We start from the raw sequence: 23,130 nt of genomic DNA on the forward strand, positions 1-23,130 counted from the left end.
CTAATAAGTAATAAGTTTATTTTTCTTTGCCAATCATGAATCTATATAAAATTTTGTTGTAATTATATTTAGTCGACATAATGAAGAATAATGAAGATCTATACATGTGATATACAATTATATTATGTAATAAAAGTGTGTATTTTAATTATAGATAGATACGTGTAAGATATAATGATATGGGATATATTCATAATATACGTGAATAAAAAGTGAAATAGAAACAAGGCAACAAACAACAAAACAAACAAAGATCAGACAAACAAGTCGTGAACATAAAAACGGGAGAAAGAAACAACAAGAGAAGAAAAGAAAAAAAAAGGCAAAGGAGGAGCACAAAAAAGAAACTGCAAATCCAATCTTTGTTTATGTAATAATCCATTCAAACCTTCTTTTATCCTAATTTGTATCTGTTCAATTCTTAAGATTTTTTTTTTTTTTTTTNTTTTTTTTTTTTTTTTTTTTTTTTTTTTTTTTTTGTGTTTGTTTTCTTCTCCTCTTTGAATCTCTGTCGGGTATCCGAGAATTTCGAGGAGGAAACAAAAAAAATCTGAGTTTTTGCCCGTTCCCATTATCTCAGCTTGGCACTATTCAATGGGATTATGGTTAATTTGGTTCCTTGAAATTGATTTCATATTCTTATCCATAAGATATCTTGTGCTTTCTGTTACCATTTTGGGGTTGGTTCTTAAATTAGTTCTTTTCTTCTCCTCGCGTAGTTTAGCATTCGGAGTTTCGTGACAGCGAGAGTTGCTGGTTTCGGGTGGGGGTTTTATCGGTTTCGTGGGATCAAGACAGAGAAGGATTCGAGTTTGTAGAAATTGGAAATGAGAGATCTAATGATCTTTGAATCATATCATCGGGCATAAATTCTGGATTTTGAAGTTTGAGAGTGACCCATTTGACTTGGTCCTCGGAGATATCTTTATTCCATCCAGGTAAATAAAGCTCTCTCTTTCATGTTCGTTCAGGTAACGTTTGTTGATTTGAGTGGTTATAACTAATTTCATCTTCAGGGGATCAAGGATTAGTAGTAGACTTAATGCGACTAAGCAAATGGGTTTATTATCATCACGATGACTCTCCTTGTTGCTTCTGGAGGAGATTCAGTAAATGGATTCACCTGATAACAACAAAGCAGCGCCTAGATTTGTTGACATAGTCAAATCTTGGATCCCTAGAAAGAGTGAGTCCTCAAATATGTCGAGGGATTTTTGGATGCCTGACCATAGCTGTCCTGTGTGTTACGAGTGTGATGCTCAGTTCACTGTTTTTAATCGAAGGCACCATTGCCGGCTTTGCGGTCGTGTGTTTTGTGCCAAATGCGCTGCTAATTCTATCCCATCTCCATCTGATGAAACTAAGGATACTCATGAGGAACCAGAAAAGATTAGGGTTTGTAATTACTGCTACAAACAGTGGGAACAAGGGATTGTTCCCCCTGATACTGGTGCTACTATTATTAGCCTTCATTTTAGTTCGTCCCCTTCTGCTAGAAGTGTGGCAAGTACTGCCTCCAACTGCACCTCTAATAGTAGCAACTGCACCCTTGATTCAACTGTTGGACCGTCCCCTAAACCTAAGATGAATCCCCCGTCTAGCCGTCGTGTCTCGGCAAACATGGATTCTGAGCAGCAGAATTCATCATTCCGTAGGAGCTCAGATGCTTATGGGCATGTGTTAGATTCTTCTGAAAATCAAGTTGAATTCTTTGTAAACAGGTAACTTTTTTTTTCTTTTCTTTTCACTATTTTGTCTCAGTTTGAATTTATCTGTTCAGTTGCTCATTTTTGCGAGGATTAGTAGTGGCAGGAGTGATGGGGAAGCTGATGAGGATGACGATTATCAATCTGATTTTGCACAATCTTACTCTCAAGGAAATGACTACTATGGTGCCATCAGTCTTGATGAAGTAGAACATATCTATGGGTCACATGAATCTCATGACGTTGGTGTAAATATAGATCCAAACATAGGTTGCTTTCCTCCTGATCAAGATCTTGACTCACTGGATACGGAGACGATAGATAAAACTAGACTACAAGGGAATGAATGGAACGATGTGAAGGAGGGAAGCCCTCCTTGTGAAGAGTCCTTTGAGCCCGAAGTAGTGGATTTTGAGAGCGATGGGCTCTTATGGTTACCGCCAGAGCCAGAGAACGAAGAAGATGAAAGAGAAGCTGTGCTATCTGATGATGACGGTGATGAAGGTGATAGAGGTGATTGGGGGTATCTTCGCCCATCAAATAGCTTTAACGATAAGGAGTTCCACTCTAGGGACAAGTCCAGTGGTGCTATGAAAAATGTTGTGGAAGGGCACTTTAGGGCTTTGGTAGCGCAACTTTTGGAGGTTGATAATCTACCTATGGTCAATGAAGGCGATAAAGAGGGTTGGCTTGATATAATTACATCATTGTCTTGGGAGGCGGCAACGCTTCTCAAGCCAGATACAAGTAAAGGTGGAGGAATGGATCCAGGAGGATATGTGAAGGTCAAATGCATCCCTTGTGGCTGTCGCAGTGAGAGGTGACTTTTTTGGACCCTTCATATGGGATGTTTTCTGTGCTTGATGTTTGTTCTAGATACAGTGACATATATGGATTTTTCAAGTACTACTCGTGCTTTTGAACTGTATGATTAATATTCTGCGCAATTACATAATGGTTGACAATTTCATCCATTCTCCTTTAGGATTAACTTTAATGACATTTATGTTGGATTTACGAGAGACTGTTCCTGGATTTGCATTCATCAATTATCATTATCTAAGTGCTCACAATTTCTATACGTGGAAGAATGTTTAAACACTTCTATTTCGTTATTGTCCGTTATTGATAGTTTCACTACGTAAATTCTAGTTGAAAGTATTGTGCTTTATATTAGCTTCATGTTATTGTCCGTTATTGTTCGTTATTGTCCGTTATTGTCCGTTATTGTGCTTTATATTTTAGCTTCATGTTTGTGCTGTGAATATTTTTGTGAGGATCTATTCTCTGTCAACTGACTCCTAAACTCTGCAGTACTAATTAAACTGGGATGGTATTTTTTTAGTATGGTCGTGAAAGGAGTTGTTTGTAAGAAAAATGTGGCTCATCGGCGAATGACTTCAAAGATCGAGAAGCCGCGTCTGCTAATCCTTGGAGGAGCTCTGGAGTATCAGCGCATTTCTAACCAGCTGTCTAGTTTTGACACTTTGTTGCAACAGGTCTGAATTTTTCTTCTTCTATATTTTTCACTGTAACTATGGACTTGAATCCTTTGACTGAAAGAAAAGGAAAAGCATAATTCTGTCGCTTTAGAGATGTAGGTGGTTAGAAATTTCTGCATTATTAAAGGCTATCTCTGGTGTTTCAGGAAATGGACCATTTGAAGATGGCTGTTGCCAAAATTGATTCTCACAATCCCGACATTCTATTGGTGGAGAAATCTGTCTCACGGTTTGCTCAGGATTATCTTCTTGCAAAGGACATATCTCTTGTGTTGAATATTAAAAGGTCCCTTCTAGAACGCATATCACGCTGTACTGGTGCGCAGATTGTCCCTTCGATTGACCAGCTCACATCACCAAAGCTGGGTTATTGTGACCTGTTCCATGTGGAAAAGTTTGTTGAGAAACATGTTAGTCCTTCTCAAGTTGCAAAGAAAATGGCCAAGACTTTAATGTTTTTTGATGGCTGCCCTAAGCCTTTGGGTTGTACGGTAAGTTCCCCAACATGTTTTTGGTGTTTTAAGACATGGGATCGTTAACCTGTTATAATGACTATGCATATATCTGATTTTTATAAAAAAAAGTTAAAGTATGGCTGCTTGATCTGGTTTTTTCAGATATTGCTCAAGGGGGCTCATGAAGATGAGCTAAAGAAGGTGAAACATGTGATTCAGTATGGAGTTTTTGCAGCATATCATTTGGCTCTTGAGACATCTTTCCTGGCAGATGAAGGTGCTTCCCTGCCAGAACTTCCTCTGCAGACCCCAATTACAGTGGCTTTACCTGATAAGCCATCAACAATTAACAGATCAATATCCACAATACCTGGTTTTTCTGTGTCAAGTGCTGAAAAGTCTCCAACTACTGAATTAAGGGATGGGCCACATAAAGCCAGTGTCGACCTTACTGGTAATTTCACTTCTAGTAAGACTGATTTACAAGGGAGATTGGATGGAAACGACAGGATTGACCCATCTGAAAATCTGCTTCACAACTTGGATACTGTTTACTGTAAGCCTCCAGAAATTATTACCTCTAAGGACGATGGGTTAGTTCCTACTCCAGAACCCAGGCAGCTATCGTTTCACAAGGAAGAACCTTCTGTTCAAAAAGATGAGTGGTCTGTTTTACCCTGTGCCACAGAACAAGTAACCGATGGTGCTTACACGGATCAATCCACAGTAACAGGAGATCAGAATTGTGGTAGACAGGAACAGATGGACTCTTCAAAAGGAGACTTTCTTCCTTCAGCATCTGACCATCAAAGTATATTGGTTTCCTTATCAACAAGATGTGTGTGGAAAGGATCTGTGTGTGAACGGGCTCATCTACTTCGTATCAAATACTACGGGAGCTTTGACAAGCCTTTAGGACGGTTCTTAAGGGATAATCTCTTTGATCAGGTACCTGTCATTTTAAGTGTATTGTTTATCTCTTAGTTTTTAACACACCATGTTTCTTTTAGCCAATGGTGAGCAAATTGAACCAGGTGGACCAGCTAATCCAACTAAAGTCCTATGGACACTTGTTACCTTTTTATTTTTACGTGGATAATTTTGGAAGCAATTTAAATAGGTTCCAGATTCATAAAATCATAAAAGCAATCCATGAAATAGTAGGAGGGTAAGTTTAAGAGAGTGAAACTGGAGGGAAAAGCAGAAAATGACATTAATATGGTTCAAAGAATCCAGAATAATAAATGTGTACGACCAGAGGTTAATAAAACCTATCATGTTGGTATAAATTTCTGGTTATTAATAGCTGACGCTTGTCATAATCTCTTGTTCAGGATCAGTGCTGCCCATCATGTACGATGCCAGTNTTGAGACATCTTTCCTGGCAGATGAAGGTGCTTCCCTGCCAGAACTTCCTCTGCAGACCCCAATTACAGTGGCTTTACCTGATAAGCCATCAACAATTAACAGATCAATATCCACAATACCTGGTTTTTCTGTGTCAAGTGCTGAAAAGTCTCCAACTACTGAATTAAGGGATGGGCCACATAAAGCCAGTGTCGACCTTACTGGTAATTTCACTTCTAGTAAGACTGATTTACAAGGGAGATTGGATGGAAACGACAGGATTGACCCATCTGAAAATCTGCTTCACAACTTGGATACTGTTTACTGTAAGCCTCCAGAAATTATTACCTCTAAGGACGATGGATTAGTTCCTACTCCAGAACCCAGGCAGCTATCGTTTCACAAGGAAGAACCTTCTGTTCAAAAAGATGAGTGGTCTGTTTTACCCTGTGCCACAGAACAAGTAACCGATGGTGCTTACACGGATCAATCCACAGTAACAGGAGATCAGAATTGTAGTAGACAGGAACAGATGGACTCTTCAAAAGGAGACTTTCTTCCTTCAGCATCTGACCATCAAAGTATATTGGTTTCCTTATCAACAAGATGTGTGTGGAAAGGATCTGTGTGTGAACGGGCTCATCTACTTCGTATCAAATACTATGGGAGCTTTGACAAGCCTTTAGGACGGTTCTTAAGGGATAATCTCTTTGATCAGGTACCTGTCATTTTAAGTGTGTTGTTTATCTCTTAGTTTTTAACACACCATGTTTCTTTTAGCCAGTGGTGAGCAAATTGAACCAGGTGGACCAACTAATCCAACTAAAGTCCAATGGACACTTGTTACCTTTTTATTTTTACGTGGAAATTTTTTGAAGCAATTTAAATAGGTTCCAGATTCATAAAATCATAAAAGCAATCCATGAAATAGTAGGAGGGTAAGTTTAAGAGAGAGAAACTGGAGGGAAAAGCAGAAAAATGACATTAATATGGTTCAAAGATTCCAGAATAATAAATGTGTAAGACCAGAGGTTAATAAAACCTATCGTGATGGTATAAAATTCTGGTTATTAATAGCTGACGCTTGCATTAATCTCTTGTTCAGGATCAGTGCTGCCCATCATGTACGATGCCAGCGGAAGCACACATTCATTGTTATACTCATAGGCAAGGTAGTCTGACAATATCTGTTAAGAAATTACCTGAATTGCTACCTGGGCAACGTGAAGGGAAGATTTGGATGTGGCATCGATGTCTGAAATGTCCTCGGATCAGTGGCTTTCCTCCGGCCACACGCAGAATTGTGATGTCAGATGCGGCGTGGGGATTGTCTTTTGGCAAATTTTTGGAGCTGAGCTTTTCTAACCATGCAGCGGCTAGTCGTGTGGCCAACTGTGGTCATTCCCTTCACAGAGACTGTCTCCGGTTCTATGGGTATGTAGAAATGCTTCCTAATAAACACTTCCTCTGCAGACTGTTTCGCTTGTTGCATGTTACTTTTTTTTTTTACTTCCAATATATCTGATTCTCAAGTGCATTGCGTAATGCAGTCAAGCGTAACACTAATACACTTTACATCAGATATATAGTCTAGATAGGCTCCGCGTAAGTGGTTGTGTTGATCATTCACATCCTGAATCCATAAGTATCAGTCTATGTTTGAGGGTGGTGGCCTTGTATTAAACAAGCTTGAACATGTCAGTACTGAGTGTCGTATATATTTTCCTCACTACAGTTTTGGGAGAATGGTGGCTTGCTTCCGCTATGCGTCAATCAACATTTATGCAGTTTTTCTGCCACCATCAAAACTTGAGTTCAACTATCAGAACCAGGAATGGCTCCAAAAGGAATCTAAAGAGGTCACAAGTTTCCCGTCTATTTAGTCAAACATTTGTACATGATAAACAAAAGCAGGAGCTTTATATTACTTATTTGTCATGTTTGTATACTTTAGGTGATTCAAAAGGCAGAAGTCCTTTTTAATGAGGTTCAGGAGGCTCTTGGTCAGATTTCAGCGAAAACAATGGATGCAGGTTCCAAGGGCAGCACTCCCAACAAGATAAAGCTTTCTCTTGAAGAACTTGCAGGACTTCTTGAGCAACGTAAAAAGGAATATAAGGTAGCCTGTCATGCAACTTACACACCGTTAGACTTGAGAAAAAACAGAGTTGCATGTGCTTGGTGCATGTCATCACTCACTGTCACACTCGCACTCACCAACCACCCGCACACACACCTACATGTTTAAATGTGGACATTTTTGGTATATACATATTGATAGTTAATTATCAACACCCGAATACAGAAACGCATATCCACTTTTCATGTGTCAACTACTGTTACTGACACTGTGAATAGACTATTTCTTCATTACACTCCTAGTGCAGTACTTGGTTGTGCTCAAAAAGGGATCAAAAAGTTCCTGTCAATTGTAGAAGTCTGTTTCATGATCTGCTGGCCTTTGTAGGCACGCGTATTTTACTTAGTCTCTGCACCTGTAGTCCTTTCTACAGTGTAGGATGATTTTTCTGTTTCCTCTATATGCAATACTGATTGAGGCTGTTGTGGGTTTCAGGAATCATTACAGCAAATGTTAAGTGTGTTTAAGGATGGACAACCTACTATTGATATCCTTCTGATAAACAAACTTCGAAGACTGATACTTTTCGATTCATATGCTTGGGATGAATGCCTAGCAGGGGCTGCCAGTATGGTAAGATATAACTATTCTGAAGCTCCGAGAAATTCTGCCCCAAAAGTTATGGGTCGCAACGTTTCTTTAGAGAAGCTTGGTGATGAAAAAATAAGGTCGATACCAACCCATGTTGATTCGAGTGGCAAAATTGCTGCTATTCCTGAAGATGTAGGCTCAGACGTGCCCCAAGATTGTAGGATGGAGTTCGAGCCTAGTGAAGGTGGCAAAGATAATTTTGCGGAGCCTGCGCAGGATGTTAAAACAGTACTCTCTGAGAGCCAGTCTCAAGCAACAGATTTATCTGATACTCTTGATGCAGCATGGATAGGTGAACAAATTATTTCAGATAATGGTATTTCCCGTCCGCCTAGCAGAGCTGCTTCAGCAAATGAAATTCAGATTCCTGATTTAAGGCTATTGGGTTCAGAAAGTGGGCTGAACATTAAAGGCGTCCCTACCAGTGATGAACATACAACACAAGTTCAAATGCCTTCTCCTAGTTTCTACTATTCACTCAACAAAAATTATTCGCTTAATTCTCGCAAGCATATTATGGCTGAAGACCGGCCTGTCTATGTTTCTTCATATAGAGAGCTTGAATGGCGAAGTGGTGCTAGGCTGCTACTTCCTCTGGGAGTTAATGACTTGGTACTGCCAGTGTATGATGACGAGCCTACTAGTATCATAGCTTATGCCCTTACATCATCAGAATATAAAGCCCAGATGTCTGGATCAGATAAGTCAAGAGATCGCTTGGATAGTGGAGGTTCCTTTTCACTTTTTGATTCTGTTAATCTTCTCTCATTGAACTCTTTGAGCGATTTGTCAGTCGACATGAGTAGAAGTCTTAGCTCTGCTGATGAACAAGTCTCGCAGCTTTTACAGTCTTCACTTTATTTGAAAGATCTGCATGCTAGAGTTTCGTTTACAGATGAAGGTCCTCCTGGGAAAGTGAAGTACTCTGTGACATGTTATTATGCTAAGGAGTTCGAAGCCCTGAGGAAGANAGATGGAGTTCGAGCCTAGTGAAGGTGGCAAAGATAATTTTGCGGAGCCTGCGCAGGATGTTAAAACAGTACTCTCTGAGAGCCAGTCTCAAGCAACAGATTTATATGATACTCTTGATGCAGCATGGATAGGTGAACAAACTATTTCAGATAATTGTATTTCCCGTCCGCCTAGCAGAGCTGCTTCAGCAAATGAAATTCAGATTCCTGATTTAAGGCTATTGGGTTCAGAAAGTGGGCTGAACATTAAAGGCGTCCCTACCAGTGATGAACATACAACACAAGTTCAAATGCCTTCTCCTAGTTTCTACTATTCACTCAACAAAAATTATTCGCTTAATTCTCGCAAGCATATTATGGCTGAAGACCGGCCTGTCTATGTTTCTTCATATAGAGAGCTTGAATGGCGAAGTGGTGCTAGGCTGCTACTTCCTCTGGGAGTTAATGACTTGGTACTGCCAGTGTATGATGACGAGCCTACTAGTATCATAGCTTATGCCCTTACATCATCAGAATATAAAGCCCAGATGTCTGGATCAGATAAGTCAAGAGATCGCTTGGATAGTGGAGGTTCCTTTTCACTTTTTGATTCTGTTAATCTTCTCTCATTGAACTCTTTGAGCGATTTGTCAGTCGACATGAGTAGAAGTCTTAGCTCTGCTGATGAACAAGTCTCGCAGCTTTTACAGTCTTCACTTTATTTGAAAGATCTGCATGCTAGAGTTTCGTTTACAGATGAAGGTCCTCCTGGGAAAGTGAAGTACTCTGTGACATGTTATTATGCTAAGGAGTTCGAAGCCCTGAGGAAGATTTGTTGTCCTTCAGAAACAGATTTCATTAGATCTCTTGGTCGTTGTAGAAAATGGGGAGCCCAGGGTGGAAAGAGCAACGTTTTCTTTGCAAAAAGTTTGGATGACCGTTTCATCATCAAGCAAGTTACAAAGACAGAGCTTGAGTCCTTCATCAAGTTTGGGCCTGCGTACTTCAAATACCTGACCGAGTCCATCAGTACTAAAAGCCCTACAAGCCTTGCAAAGATCTTGGGCATCTATCAGGTACAAAATAGTTGACTAACAATCTCTCTGAACTACATGATATAATTGAGAATGCTTTTGTTCGACTCAAACCGTAGTTTTTCTTGTTCTTCACTTTTGTTGATATTTAGTGAGACTCATAGTTCTTTGCTAATTCTTTCAAGGTTTCATCCAAACACCTTAAAGGAGGAAAAGAGTTCAAAATGGACGTCTTGGTGATGGAGAATCTTCTGTTCAAGCGGAACTTCACTAGGCTTTATGACCTAAAAGGCTCCACACGTGCTCGTTACAATCCTGATACAAGTGGTAGCAATACAGTTTTGCTGGACCAGAATCTTGTTGAAGCGATGCCGACATCTCCAATATTTGTTGGGAGCAAGGCAAAACGGCTTCTTGAAAGAGCCGTCTGGAACGATACATCCTTTCTTGCTGTAAGTTCTGGTTGCTAATATTCTTTCGAAATACTAACTTGTTTGTGGGCTTTACATAGTAATACTGATGCAAGACATGTCTTGGTTTGTTTTTTTGGCTGAAGTCGATTCACGTAATGGACTACTCCTTACTAGTTGGGGTAGATGAGGAAAGAAACGAACTGGTTCTAGGAATTATCGATTTCATGAGGCAATACACCTGGGACAAACATCTGGAGACTTGGGTCAAGACTTCAGGGCTCCTTGGAGGACCGAAGAACTCATCTCCCACAGTGATATCGCCGCAGCAATACAAGAAAAGATTCAGGAAAGCAATGACGGCTTATTTTCTGATGGTCCCTGACCAATGGTCGTCTGCCACGGTAGTGCCAAACAACAGTTCTTCAGCAGAGGTGAAGGAGGAAGAAGAGCGAGACAATCCTCAAGCAACAGTTGGTAACAAGTCCTGAAGCATTTTCTGCAAGATACATACAGAATCAATATTCAGTTAGCCAATATAGTTTTTTATTTTTTGGTTGGAATGGTCCTTGGGTAATTTGTGTTTATGTACTACCCTTGGCCTTAGGTGTGGCATATGCCTCTTCCATCGCCTTTTGCATCAGAATTAATAAAAGCAAGATGCAATTGTACATACACTGCTTCAATCTTTTAGTGTTGTTCAGTTACTTTTGTTTACTAACATTTTGCTCAGTAAGTAAGTGCGTCAACTGCCTATAATATTATTTTCATTTTTTATAACGCATGCATTTTTTTTAAAGATGGGATCTTCAAGAACTTGAAGGTCTTTAACATTTTAGAATTCATATTAGTAGCATTGTAAGATCAGATTGAGTTCCAAATTACTACTTGAACTCTATTTATACTCCATCCAAACGCATCAGATGTAGGGCATCAAACCACCAGCAGACGATTAGATTTAGAACTTGAAGTCCGTCTTTTGGAGAGGTTTCTCTACTTTATGATGTATTGGGGGACTTCTTTTTGACTTCTCACTTTTAAGTAGTCATACATTTTCTTGTTTCATATAGGAAAGCTAATATTAGAAAGCATGGTATTGGCTCATGAGAGAAACAATATACATCAATCAAAACAGAGGAAAATATAATAAACACAGGAAAAAAAAAATAGAAAGATCAATCTTCCAATTTACCCTCCCTGCCCTAGCTTGCTTCTAAGGCAGAGGAAAATTCATATTTTCTTCTCTCAAAGTAAAAAGACAGAGGAAAACGTTTAAAGAAAAAATGGCCTTTCAAGACTTCGACAAGATTCAAGAACGCGTAAATGCAGAGAGAAAACGTAAATTCAGGAAGAGAATCATCTTGGGAGTCGTCTCTGCGCTTGTTGTTGTTGCTGCCATTATTGGAGGTGCTTTTGCTTATGTTACATATGGAAACAAAACTCATGAACAAGCGAAAACTACAAACAACAAAACTAAGGATACCCCCAAGAAAAGCGAGAGCCCGAGCCAGAAACCTCCATCATCCGCTGCACAAACTGTGAAACCTGGCCAGGTCGATAAGATTATCCAAACACTTTGCCATTCAACTCTTTACAAACCAGTTTGCGAGAAAACTCTTAAAAATGGGACAAAGAAAGATCCTCCTTTATCTGATCCTAGGAGACTTTTAGAATCTGCGATTGTAGCTGTCAATGAAGATCTAGACAGAGTATTCAAAAAGGTTTTGAGCCTGAAAACAGAGAACAAAGACGACAAAGACGCTATAGCGCAGTGCAAGTTGCTTGTGGATGAAGCTAAGGAAGAACTTGGCACCTCTGCGAAAAGAATCAACGACACTGAGGTTAATAACTTTGCGAAAGTAGCTCCCTATTTGGACAGTTGGCTAAGCGCAGTCATGTCTTATCAAGAGTCATGTGTCGATGGATTTGAAGAAGGGAAACTCAAAACCGAGATACGTAAGAATTTCAATTCTTCTCAAGTTTTGACAAGCAATTCACTCGCGATGATAAAATCTTTAGACGGATACCTTACCTCGGTTCCAAAGGTTAAAACGCGACATCTTCTTGAATCAAGATCTTCAGCTGTAAAAACAGATCATACTACGTCTTGGTTAAGCAAGAAGGAGAGACGAATGTTAAAAGCTGTTGATGTGAAAGCTTTGAAACCTAATGCTACAGTTGCTAAAGATGGCAGTGGCAATTTCACAACCATTAACGATGCACTTAAAGCCATGCCTGCTAAGTACCAAGGAAGGTACTAACCAGTCTCATATTAATGCTTCATATTTTATAAACAAAGCTTCCAGCTAGGCCTAGGCTTTATGCTTCATATGTTTTTGTAGGTACATCATCTATGTCAAACATGGAGTTTATGATGAATCTGTGATTGTTGACAAGAAGAAAGCTAATGTTACAATGATCGGTGATGGATCACAGAAAACGATCGTGACGGGAAACAAAAGCCACGCAAAGAAAATTCGAACGTTCCTCACAGCAACATTTGGTATAACCCTAATTTTGCTTAAAATATTTCAAAGAGACAACTGAGAGGAGCAATAACCTTATTTGTGCTTGGTTTACTTTATAGTGGCACAAGGAGAAGGATTCATGGCACAATCCCTGGGGTTTCGGAACACGGCTGGGCCTGAGGGACACCAAGCGGTCGCAATACGTGTCCAATCCGACCGTTCGGTTTTCCTAAACTGTCGATTTGAAGGCTACCAAGACACATTACACGCATATACTCACCGCCAATATTACAGAAGTTGTGTCATTGTCGGAACTGTTGATTTCATCTTCGGTGATGCGGCCGCCATATTCCAGAACTGTGACATCTTTATCCGAAAAGGTTCACCGGGTCAGAAGAACACTGTGACGGCTCAAGGAAGAGTGGATAAGTTTCAGACGACAGGCTTTGTGATTCACAATTGTACAATAGCTCCAAACGAAGATCTGAAACCCGCAAAGGCACAGTTCAAGAGCTACCTTGGCCGGCCGTGGAAAAAACATTCTCGAACCGTCGTGATGGAATCAACAATCGAGGATGTGATCGATCCTGTTGGTTGGTTAAGATCGCAAGACACGGATTATGCTGTCGATACATTATTTTACGCGGAATACAATAACGACGGTCCAAGCGGAGCAACCGCTTCTAGGGTTAAGTGGCCTGGTTTTAGGGTTATGAAAAAGGAAGAGGCGATGAAATATACGGTAGGACCATTCTTACAAGGGGAATGGATCAATGCGATAGGGTCTCCGGTTAAGTTTGGCCTTTATGAAGCTTGATGCTTGCTATAGACGTAAAGTGGTGACTTTTTTTGTTTTTCTTTTAATTGATGTGGGTAAAGATGATATTGCATCTTGGAGATACAAGATTATAGAACATAAACATAGTTGAGGTAAAACTGAATGATTTGTTCTAAACATAGATTTCTACTGAATTTTTTTTTGGCACGAACAAGTTCTAAGGCGCTTTGTGATGGAACGGTATTCTCATTTTAAAATAAAAATGGATGCAAATATAACATAACTTGTATTGGCGGTGATGAGATCAGTTCATCACTATTACACAGCAATTGATGCATAGCCACAACATTAGTACATAGTACATACAGAAAAAGTTTTCCGTGATCCCAAAAGATGATTGAAGAAATAGCTTAGTACAACACAAACATAAGCAAAAATAAACGTGTGTTGTCGGCTAGCCTGTAGTGTAGTCCAAACCAACAAGCTCATGGATCGTATAGCCGTCAGCCACAGCGGCACATATGGCGTGCGAGCATGGTATACCCAACAAATTATACTCCCGGCAAGTGCATGTCCTTTGCTTTAGATTGACATGGAATGAACGTCGTCTAGAATCGCCCCTCACATCGTACTCAAATGCATCAACACGCTGAGTTGTTAACCCCTCGGAGATCTTTAAGTTTTGGCAAATCCGTTCGCGAACCTTTGGAGGATATGAAGATATATCAGCCTTCACAGCCTTTAGCCTCACTGCGAACCATGTCAGCAAGGTTGTCCGGATAAACTCCAGCAGCGGTATTATGGGCAATTCTCTAGCTTCCTTTACGACGGAATTAACAGATTTGGCAACATCACACGTCATAATATTGAACCGGTTACCCATGAAATGTGACCGCGTCCAATGGCAAAAACCTATCCCCTCTAGATAGTTTGCACACTCTGGCTCAATCCTACCAATCTCGGCAAAGGCTGCATGAAAATCGTCTACACGATATGCACAAGCAGCTTCAGATACAAGGTCAGCAAGATCATGATTGTTGAAGATAGTGCAAACCTCACGGTGCAAGTGAACCACACACGCCCCATGCGAGGATTTAGGATATACCTAGCTACAACAAAACGAAAGACTCGTGGTTACTTTCGGCGGCTATACTCTCTTGAATCCACATAATGGACGCATTACATACGCTGAACAGTTATATATCATGGCTGGCTTATTAAATGATAGCATTATTAGAACAAATACTCCTGTTATCAAAAACATAATTCACTAATTTGTGCGACGGTCTAAATGACTTTGCAACTCAAACTAGCAACCAATATATTATAACAGTCTCTAACCAAATACTAAAAATATGTTTGACATAAATTAAACTCCATGTCATAATATATCTATAGTAACCTTTTGAAACCTTTTCTACAGTAACAGATGCATAAATTCGTTACGATAACTTACCCGGCGTATGCCAGCGCAAATTGAGGAATGCCACTCCGAAACAAATACCAAATCATCACTATCTGGTATGACCGTATTGAGCATGCGGAAAAACCAATCCCAAGCTTTGTCATTTTCTCCGTCAACAATCCCAAACGCCAATGGATATTCCTGAAAGTTAGGATCTTGGCAGCTTGCGATTAGGAGGCAACCCACGAATCTCCCACGTATAGGAGCTGCATCAAGGATGATGACACGACGCATGGATGCGAACCCACTCAACGAGAATGAGAATGCTAAGAAGAGGTATTTGAACCTATTAGTTTCCATATGGAGGTGCGTAATGGTTCTGAGATAAGCCTGACCCAGACAATAGAAGTAAGAAGGAAGTAATGCGAAACTGTTATCAGGTTCTTGTGATTCCCACGCTTTCCAGTAAGACACCATCGCCTTGTGATTGTCTAAAAGAAGCTTTTGAAGATCAGTCGCCTGAGCAAACTTTGATTTTTTTAAGCTCCTTAAGAAGTTGGTTTTCGCCTGTATACGGTATGCACTACGATCCTCCTCATCCTCAACGGAGCATATGTGTCTTAGGTTTGCACTCGTAATCTGGTAATTTTCAGAATCTTCTAGCTTGACAATATACACACGCCATGGACACGAATCAGATATGCAGGTCAACGTAGTCAGCTTCTTTCCCATACGATGGAATTGAAAACGCCTATTCATTGCGTATTCAGCAAGTTTGGCTAGGAAATCACGTTTGTTTGTGAAGACATGTCCAACAGATATATCATCGCCTTCGTACTCCACTGCAGTCTGCAAACCTCAATGTCATTGTATTAAAAAAAAATCAATCACGCTAATATTATAGTTCTGTCACAAAATATCATATCATTAATTAATATGCATATTAGTATATTAGTATATTACATACCTCAAGTGCAGATGATGTTCCATATACATCATCTCCATCACCATACTGTTGCCAATAGTTGAAGCCATAGTCATCATCTTCTTCCATCACTTTTTCCTCTAGGATTCATGACGCATTAGCATCAACTGACTGTTCAACGGACAGTTCGGAGAGATATAGTGGCACCTCGCTCGTCTCCTCATGCATAGCCAAGCATATTTCCATAGTCTCGTCGTTTGTCACTGTCACAAGGCAAGTCTGTTTCCATGCGGCGCTACCAACATCCATCCACTCTGGCCATTGAAACGTCAGGTACACGTCATGAGAGAGCCCAAACTCATCCATGATAATCTCTCGACTGCGTGTTAGCCCGTCCCCGTGACGAACTTTTAGTTTTTTCACAGTATCTCTTGAATTGATTATGAAAATCCAACCGCAATCGGAAGTTTGTGCCCATCTCCCGTTGACCACGCGAACTAGTCGATCCGCCATCTGTCCACATAAATTAAAAGCGAAATCATTTGGTATTACTGTATAATATTTATATCAAAGGTTAAAAAGCAGATGAAGACAGAGCACTTACTTTTTATCTGGAAGTTAGGTGTCTCTCTCCTTCAATTCAATTTTGGAATGTTAACAAGTGTAAACGGTGTTTATATAGTAGAGTAGGGGTTCGAAACATATACATGATTCATCTGTTTATAACTTAATATATATTTGACGCCATAATTTTACTCTCTTCTTCTTTAAAAGCAATCATTTCACTGAGTAGCCTTTGTTATCCTCTGTTGTATCAGTCATATTCGTAGGGTAGAAAAATGTCACGCCACTTTTCATTGGGTAGAGAGATATATCCGCGGCGCAGTATCTGTACCTGTCGTTGAGAGTTGAGACCCACTTTAGGGTTCCACCTGGCACTTACTTTCCCTAGGCATAAAAAAATCTCCTTCTTTGCCATCAGTTTTTTTTTTCTTTTTTTTTCCGGTATTCATGTGTTCACAACTTCACATTTCACAAATACGAAAATTAGAATTTTAAACCGGACGGTTTAAGCGGGTCAATATCTTGGTCCATCAAAACCGGGCCAAACTAACGGTCAGAAATGTAATCCTTTTACGCAACTATTGTAAGCTTTTACAACTTATTTTACTCGGCTGTGTAATCTACATCACTTCGTTATCATTTCACTACGTCTAATATAACTGGTTGCTTCAATTAACTCGTCCAAAACATCATTACTCCACACTTTAAATCCCTAGCTACCACAAACACAAAATAACGGCTACATCATCTATCACGTCAATCCTACTGAAGAGAAGATATCATATGAGATTTGCTATCCCTAATCGCAAGGTTCGAAATGCAACACGTAATCTGTTGAGCATTTCACCTGACAACCGGTATTATCTCCCTCTAACCCCCAAAACAACGGGTTTCTATTTTCCCGCCTGAAGTCACCAAAGATACTATACTAGTTACATACTAGTTACATTGTGGTCAAATATACAGTACTTACTAGTCAATTCCCTAGTTAAACCTGCAACTTTCATTCAATTTTATGTCTCGCATTAACGTTAATTATACACAAATTAAATTGACCCTATTTAGTTTTATATTCAATTATTCATACATAATTTATTTTTGTTGCTTGTATGCCTTAGCTTGATACAAGTTTGGTAGAATCCAATACCAATGTGAAATATTTTATAACGAAAAATAAATGTTTTTTTTGTTTTGTTTTATAACGTACAAAAATATATTCAACCATATCAGTAATAATGTAATATGATCGGTTCAACTTCAACCGATTGGCTTAATCACCCCATAAACTGTCCCCTTGTAGCAATATTTTTCCAAAACCAACTTAAAAGAACATTACAAGAAAACACAAAACAAAAATATAAAGGAACAAAAACAGAATCATTCACAATAGAAACACCGAGCCATTTTAGATATTCAAGCCATCACTAAACGTTACCCCTGTAGAAGGCAGCCAAAGATTTCCTTTAATGAACTGAGAAACTGTGAAGTTGTTAGCCTGGTCCGAGTTATTAAATACGTGGTAACCAGGCCATTTGACTCGGCTGTTAAGTCCTGAACCAGGCCCGTAGTTCATGAACTCTCCGTAGAAGAGTGTGTCCAATGCAAAGTCAGCGTTCCACTCGAGCCATCCTTCGGGTCTCACAACGTTGCTCATGTTGTTCCTAATGAAAACTGTTCTTGAATATAGCTTCCATGGCCTTCCTAAATACGTCCGTGTCGTATTTAGGTATGGGACCAAGTCTGCGTCTGCCGAGATATTGCTGAATTGAATTGAGAATCCTGAAGTTGAGCAAAATTTAAAAGGTTTCAAATTTTAAAACTCTGTGGCTTTCACCAATGGTTTAAGAAAATTGATCAGGACATAAGTTTGAAAGATTGAGGATGTCTACAAACATAAGAAAGAGACTCAAGAAGAGTGGCTAACTAAGCAAAGTACCTGAGGGTTGGTTCATATCTTTACGGCCTTGTGCAGTGATGGTGTTCTTTTGGTTAGGGAGTCCTCTCTTAGCCAAAATTTGACAGTTTTGAAACACAACAGTCCCATCCCCAAATATAAAATCTACTGTTCCCGTGATGGTACACTCACGGTAGAACTGACGCATGGTGTGCGTGTAGAGTGTATCTTGATAACCCCTCATCGCACATCTGTAGAAAACAGAGAGGTCAGAGTCTGACCTAAGTGCTACCGCTTGATGCTTCTCTGGCCCCGCTGTGTTCTGGAACGTTATATCTCTCGCTAAGAATCCTCTTCCGCTTACCGCTGAATTATTTGTGTCACACAATGTTTCAAATCCATCAGTATTATTAAAATAATTACTATTATGAAAACATGAATTAACAACAAAAGTAATCTTATATATTACCGAATGTAGCTGATCTGAAAGTGGTCCAACCGTCGATGAAGCTGCGGTTACCAGAAATAATTGTCACATCGATACCATCACCTAACATTACGATGTTCCACTTCTTCTTCTTGATCTCCACATTCTCTAAATATAAACCCTTTTTAATGTATATGACGATACGTGTCGAGCTATAATCAGGAACTTGCTCAATGGCGTCCATTATCTTTGTGAAGTTGCCTGTCCCATCCAGTGCTACACTAACGTCGTAACTCCTACCGTTTGATTCTAATAGTTTACGATCGTCCGATCTGACCCAGTCTGGGAATTGAAGGCTTTCGTCGTCGTCGGTGTCTCTGAGTGTGCGGCCCGGTGGGGCCTTTGGTCCTTTAGCAATTGGGCCAGGTTTAGAAATAGGCTTGGTGTGTTTCTCGTCAGTTTGAACAAGTGGTAACAATTCCCTAAGCATAGAATATAGTTGATCGAGACTGCCTGAAATCATACATTATAAACCAATCTGAATCAAACCGGACGTAATTAAAACTGAATGTGAGATTGATTAGTACAATAAAGAATGGAATAAGAAAATGATTAAATTACCAGCGATAAGGGATTTGACGAGACCAGAGGTACCGTCGAAGCCTTCCCTACAAGTGTCTTGGTTGGATAGTGCAGCACTTAACCATGTCCTTGTGTCCGATGCCACGTTCCCTGTTCCATTACCCTTACCTGGTCCCATTCAAAATCATCACACGCATTCTCAGTTCTCTTGATCACTTTGATATACTGTTCTTATATTTTAGCACTATCATTCGTTCCTAGTCATATATTCACACTTATATTTATTACGCTGAAATCTAAAATTTTGAATCCACGTTCTGTGTCCCTACTACCCACATGCCATTTACTATAATGATTGTAGAATTTGCTTTCGTTTCAGCAACGAAAATGCACAATGTTGATATAACATCATCACCTGATAAACACTCAAACTACGACCACATAATTTGTTTTTTACTGATATATACAGTCTTAGAAACAAAATTTTATTTAATAGATAGTGTTTGGTAATTATTTCACAGACTAAACCGTTCCTATTTTAATTATATAGCCTGCACACATATTAGATGTTTAAGCTCATAAAAAAAAAATTATTTACTTTGTCTAAGCTGAAATAACAAAGAGGATAAATTATACTCCCTCCGTTTCATAATATATGATATTTTAGGAATGTTTTTTTGTTTTATAATATAAGATGTTTTCAATTTTTTATGCAATTTTTAGATTATTTTAGTATTTTCTAAATATTTATATTATGCAGTCTTGTTTATGATTGGCTGAACTTTTTAAAAGTAAATTCATTTTAATATGCGTGCTTTTAGCTAGAACATCTTATATTTTGAAACGGATGGAGTATAATATACACATATAATTCAATAAATTTGGTAAAAATTGTAGCATTAGTTGGATATAATAGTATGTTGTCCAAAAAAAAATTGGATATAATAGTATAATAGGATTATATCCGGTCAAAGAACCACCTAATAACCGTATCGCAATCAATTCGTTACGGCTTTCAAATTAAATGCAGCAAGTGCAATATAAAAATGTCAATGAGATGCCTTACTATAGAGACTATGGTAGCATTTAACACCATGATACATAAACGATAATATATTCTATGGTATCAAATCATCATTTATTAGAGTCGTGGAGAATCTAACTAGATAAAGTCCAAACCAGTCGAGTTGTACAGGTGTATATCATGTGTTGCAAAAATAGATTGTTACTGCTGTTTTATATGTATTTGTATGAAAAAGACTCAAATTCCATTAAGGTCTTATACGTCACATTAGTCTCTACCCTTTGGCCTTTACCTATATATTTGTTACTTTGTATGTCTGATGTGTAATGTGAAAAAGACTTTAACCGCTAATCAGATAGTAAGGTGTTATTTCCTTGTTCAAAAGCGTTAGTTTGAACCAAATATTATGTTGGCGTTTGATCAAAATCATGGCTCACTCTTTCTATTCATAGCTAGCAACCGGTTATCACAAACGTCATTTTTCCTAGTTTTCATTAACCGGTAAAAAGCATATCTATAAGTAGTATTATCTTGTTTCATTGTACTCCAATTTGATTATCATTTTTACAAATCTCACTTAAGCATGTATTGATTTTATCCAACCGTTTTTCAATCTGATAACAATAATTTCGGGACCTCATGATCAGAAAATTACATCCACAAGTGGAGTAAAAAAAGATCATGCATTCAAAGTTTCCAACAATAAATGGATGCGATAAAACTCGATAAATGTTGTAAACTATAGAGTTTAAGGTGAGTACCTTTTGGATTCTCAGAAGCAGAAGCAGACCAACTCAGCTCCTCTGAAGAAAAGTCAAGCAGATCAAGGCAATCGGAAACCGCATTCTGCAGCCGGCGATCTCCACTGAAATCCGCAAACTGAGACAAAATCGTACTCACTTGTCTTATCACTTCCACTATTGTGTTTATGGAGCCCACAAACTCGCTCGCCGGAACTTTCAAGTATTCGTATTGCATATTCTCTGATGACACACACAGACCCGACATGATCAAGAAGATTAAGAAATACTTCAAGAATGACATTTTTCTTCTCTCTGTCTCTCTCTCTCGTTTTTTTTTTAAAGCTACCTTAAGTTTGTAGCAATAATATAAATAAAATAACTAGAAAAAGAAAAAAAAAAGTTTGTGTGTTTTTTTATTTATGATATGAAGTTCTTGAGTCAGTGTCCTATAAAAAGAGGAGGTGTATTAAATTCCAACTACCTCTCTGTCTACTTCTAAACAGTTAGTCTACTAAAAATCTTTAATTGAGGGACTTAATTTCATGATCCCACCCAACGTTTGCGTTCCTTCATCGTTGATATTTTCAATAATATATTTATGATGTAATGTATCTTAATTATAACTCAACCGTCCCACACATTCAATGTTATTCTCAACTTCGGTCGTATCGGCACTAGCGCTCTCGGATGCAGCTGTTTCACACATTCACCGTCATATCAATTCTTAATTGTAACTCCACCTGTGTTATTATTATCTTACGTTTTTAGTTTTTTTTTTATTGAATGACGTATACTATTGATAGAATCGTAAACAAGTTCATAATTTAGCTAGCTGTCGACTAAGTTAACTCTCTTAAGATATTCCAGGAAAACTGAATGTTTCTAGGGCAAGAAAGAATCTAGATCAAGGAAATATTTGTTTAACCGATCTGCCATCCAATTACAGTATACGATAAGTTTACTACTAGTGCCTTGCTTATTTTGTTAACCATGGAAAAAAGTCAAGAGACGCTAATAAGGGAGTCAAAGAGTCACGTGACCTAGTCACAAAGAAGAAACGGCCATTGGGCCATAAGGAGACATTAAGCCCAATTTCAATATGGGTGTTTCGTTGGAAACTGAAGGAGATTAAATTGCACAATAAATATAATCATATTTATAAGGGTTTAAGATGGTACAAAATTGACAGCACTGTAGATTTTTTTTTACTGGGATAACTTTTCTTGATTACCAGATCTCCAAACTTTAAACAAGAAGACTCGACAAGTTTTCTTACTGTAACTGTATTAGTATTTACTTTTCATCCAGAAGATATAGGCTTTGAATGGTTGTCTAATCTGCTCCGGACCGGACTAAAGTCGGACCAATCTGCAGTAAATTCACCATTCACAATTTCAGCCAGTATGCACTACTCCATACTATAAAACTCCATACTGGTCTGCAATTGAAAAAGAAACTGCGTACTATGGAAATTGTACTATTGGTCCAATTTTTTCGGTTTACTCCTTAAAACCTCTATACCAATTCCATACCAAAAGTGAAAGTTGGATTAAAACATGATTCTTAACTAGTTGGATTCAAGTTTTTTGTTCTCATTGGTCAAATTTGTGTTTCTTTGTACTTTTGAAAAATGTGTATACATATGATCATTCATAAGTATTAAAAATCCACAAAATAAAATTCCCAAAAATAAAAACTAGAGCTACGAGAGAGAACTCTCTTCTCTTCAATCTTAAAAATTTAATTTTGTTTTGAATAAACTATTTATCTCCATAATCGAAATAATATTATTATGGGATAATCAAAATAATAGCTTTTGACTTATAATTCTTATCTTAGAAAGCTATTTTTTTTTTGTTGAACTCTATGTTATGGGATAATTGAAATGATAAATTTTGATTTATAATTCTAAATATATCTTGTAATAATTATTATTAATTATGATAAAAATATTATTAAAATAATTTAAATCCTTTGTACATATCACTCCATACTATAGTCTGATTTTTACTATTCATAATAGTATGGTGTTGTGCATACTAATATTTACTTCATACTACAATCTATTCCACTCTATACTAAAATGTTAGTACGAACTATCTAGTACAGAGTGTAAGAAGCAACAATTCAAACCTTATTACTACAATATGGCTCGAGCTAACCCACTGACCGTCTTATGCTTACG

General features: G+C 38.4%; 4 protein-coding genes across 10 annotated transcripts; 2 read left to right on the forward strand and 2 right to left on the reverse strand.

The window, feature by feature from the left end:
• LOC104716835 (1-phosphatidylinositol-3-phosphate 5-kinase FAB1A) lies at positions 248 to 10,899 on the forward strand. Of its 7 annotated transcripts, none has more exons than XM_010434285.2 (15): positions 248 to 370; positions 720 to 938; positions 1,017 to 1,721; positions 1,804 to 2,526; positions 3,052 to 3,205; positions 3,355 to 3,699; positions 3,826 to 3,920; positions 5,038 to 5,728; positions 6,116 to 6,444; positions 6,746 to 6,869; positions 6,965 to 7,129; positions 7,586 to 7,903; positions 8,715 to 9,767; positions 9,911 to 10,177; positions 10,282 to 10,899. In XM_010434285.2, the coding sequence occupies exons 3-15, from the start codon at positions 1,114 to 1,116 to the stop codon at positions 10,624 to 10,626; spliced, it is 5,217 nt and encodes a 1,738-aa protein (XP_010432587.1). In that variant the 5' UTR covers positions 248 to 370; positions 720 to 938; positions 1,017 to 1,113; the 3' UTR covers positions 10,627 to 10,899. The 7 variants fall into 7 exon arrangements, with proteins under 7 accessions (XP_010432587.1, XP_010432592.1, XP_010432588.1 ...); XM_010434290.2 differs by having other exon boundaries at positions 1,807 to 2,526; XM_010434286.2 differs by having other exon boundaries at positions 725 to 938.
• Positions 11,341 to 13,577, forward strand: LOC104716836 (putative pectinesterase/pectinesterase inhibitor 45). The gene is made up of 3 exons (XM_010434293.1): positions 11,341 to 12,389; positions 12,478 to 12,638; positions 12,723 to 13,577. The coding sequence occupies exons 1-3, from the start codon at positions 11,419 to 11,421 to the stop codon at positions 13,418 to 13,420; spliced, it is 1,830 nt and encodes a 609-aa protein (XP_010432595.1). The 5' UTR covers positions 11,341 to 11,418; the 3' UTR covers positions 13,421 to 13,577.
• Positions 13,836 to 15,840, reverse strand: LOC104720001. Its single transcript, XM_010437975.1, has 3 exons — positions 15,754 to 15,840; positions 14,838 to 15,635; positions 13,836 to 14,486 (listed from the first exon to the last, which is right to left on the reverse strand). Exons 1-3 carry the CDS (start codon positions 15,838 to 15,840, stop codon positions 13,836 to 13,838), a joined length of 1,536 nt encoding a protein of 511 aa, XP_010436277.1.
• Positions 17,490 to 21,322, reverse strand: LOC104716837 (probable pectinesterase/pectinesterase inhibitor 44). The gene is made up of 5 exons (XM_010434294.2): positions 20,964 to 21,322; positions 19,218 to 19,346; positions 18,639 to 19,109; positions 18,212 to 18,535; positions 17,490 to 18,054 (listed from the first exon to the last, which is right to left on the reverse strand). The coding sequence occupies exons 1-5, from the start codon at positions 21,244 to 21,246 to the stop codon at positions 17,681 to 17,683; spliced, it is 1,581 nt and encodes a 526-aa protein (XP_010432596.1). The 5' UTR covers positions 21,247 to 21,322; the 3' UTR covers positions 17,490 to 17,680.

Source organism: Camelina sativa, chromosome 10, assembly GCF_000633955.1.
Source record: "Camelina sativa cultivar DH55 chromosome 10, Cs, whole genome shotgun sequence".
In the NCBI taxonomy this organism is placed as follows: domain Eukaryota; kingdom Viridiplantae; phylum Streptophyta; class Magnoliopsida; order Brassicales; family Brassicaceae; genus Camelina; species Camelina sativa.

Excerpts from the sequence above, each read along its gene's own strand:
- LOC104716837 (XM_010434294.2), bottom strand. The coding sequence starts at position 21,246 with ATGTCATTCTTGAAGTATTTCTTAATCTTCTTGATCATGTCGGGTCTG. Across the intron at positions 19,347-20,963 it reads TGCTTCTGAGAATCCAAAAG|GTAAGGGTAATGGAACAGGG; the intron begins GTACTCACCTTA and ends GAATGGGACCAG. Across the intron at positions 18,055-18,211 it reads AGATATGAACCAACCCTCAG|GATTCTCAATTCAATTCAGC; the intron begins GTACTTTGCTTA and ends GCTCAACTTCAG.
- LOC104716835 (XM_010434289.2), top strand. The coding sequence starts at position 1,114 with ATGGATTCACCTGATAACAACAAAGCAGCGCCTAGATTTGTTGACATA. Across the intron at positions 2,527-3,051 it reads TGTGGCTGTCGCAGTGAGAG|TATGGTCGTGAAAGGAGTTG; the intron begins GTGACTTTTTTG and ends GTATTTTTTTAG. Across the intron at positions 3,700-3,825 it reads CTAAGCCTTTGGGTTGTACG|ATATTGCTCAAGGGGGCTCA; the intron begins GTAAGTTCCCCA and ends TGGTTTTTTCAG.
- LOC104720001 (XM_010437975.1), bottom strand. The coding sequence starts at position 15,840 with ATGGAAGAAGATGATGACTATGGCTTCAACTATTGGCAACAGTATGGT. Across the intron at positions 15,636-15,753 it reads GAACATCATCTGCACTTGAG|ACTGCAGTGGAGTACGAAGG; the intron begins GTATGTAATATA and ends TGAGGTTTGCAG. Across the intron at positions 14,487-14,837 it reads TTTGCGCTGGCATACGCCGG|GTATATCCTAAATCCTCGCA; the intron begins GTAAGTTATCGT and ends TGTTGTAGCTAG.
- LOC104716836 (XM_010434293.1), top strand. The coding sequence starts at position 11,419 with ATGGCCTTTCAAGACTTCGACAAGATTCAAGAACGCGTAAATGCAGAG. Across the intron at positions 12,390-12,477 it reads CCTGCTAAGTACCAAGGAAG|GTACATCATCTATGTCAAAC; the intron begins GTACTAACCAGT and ends ATGTTTTTGTAG. Across the intron at positions 12,639-12,722 it reads GTTCCTCACAGCAACATTTG|TGGCACAAGGAGAAGGATTC; the intron begins GTATAACCCTAA and ends TTTACTTTATAG.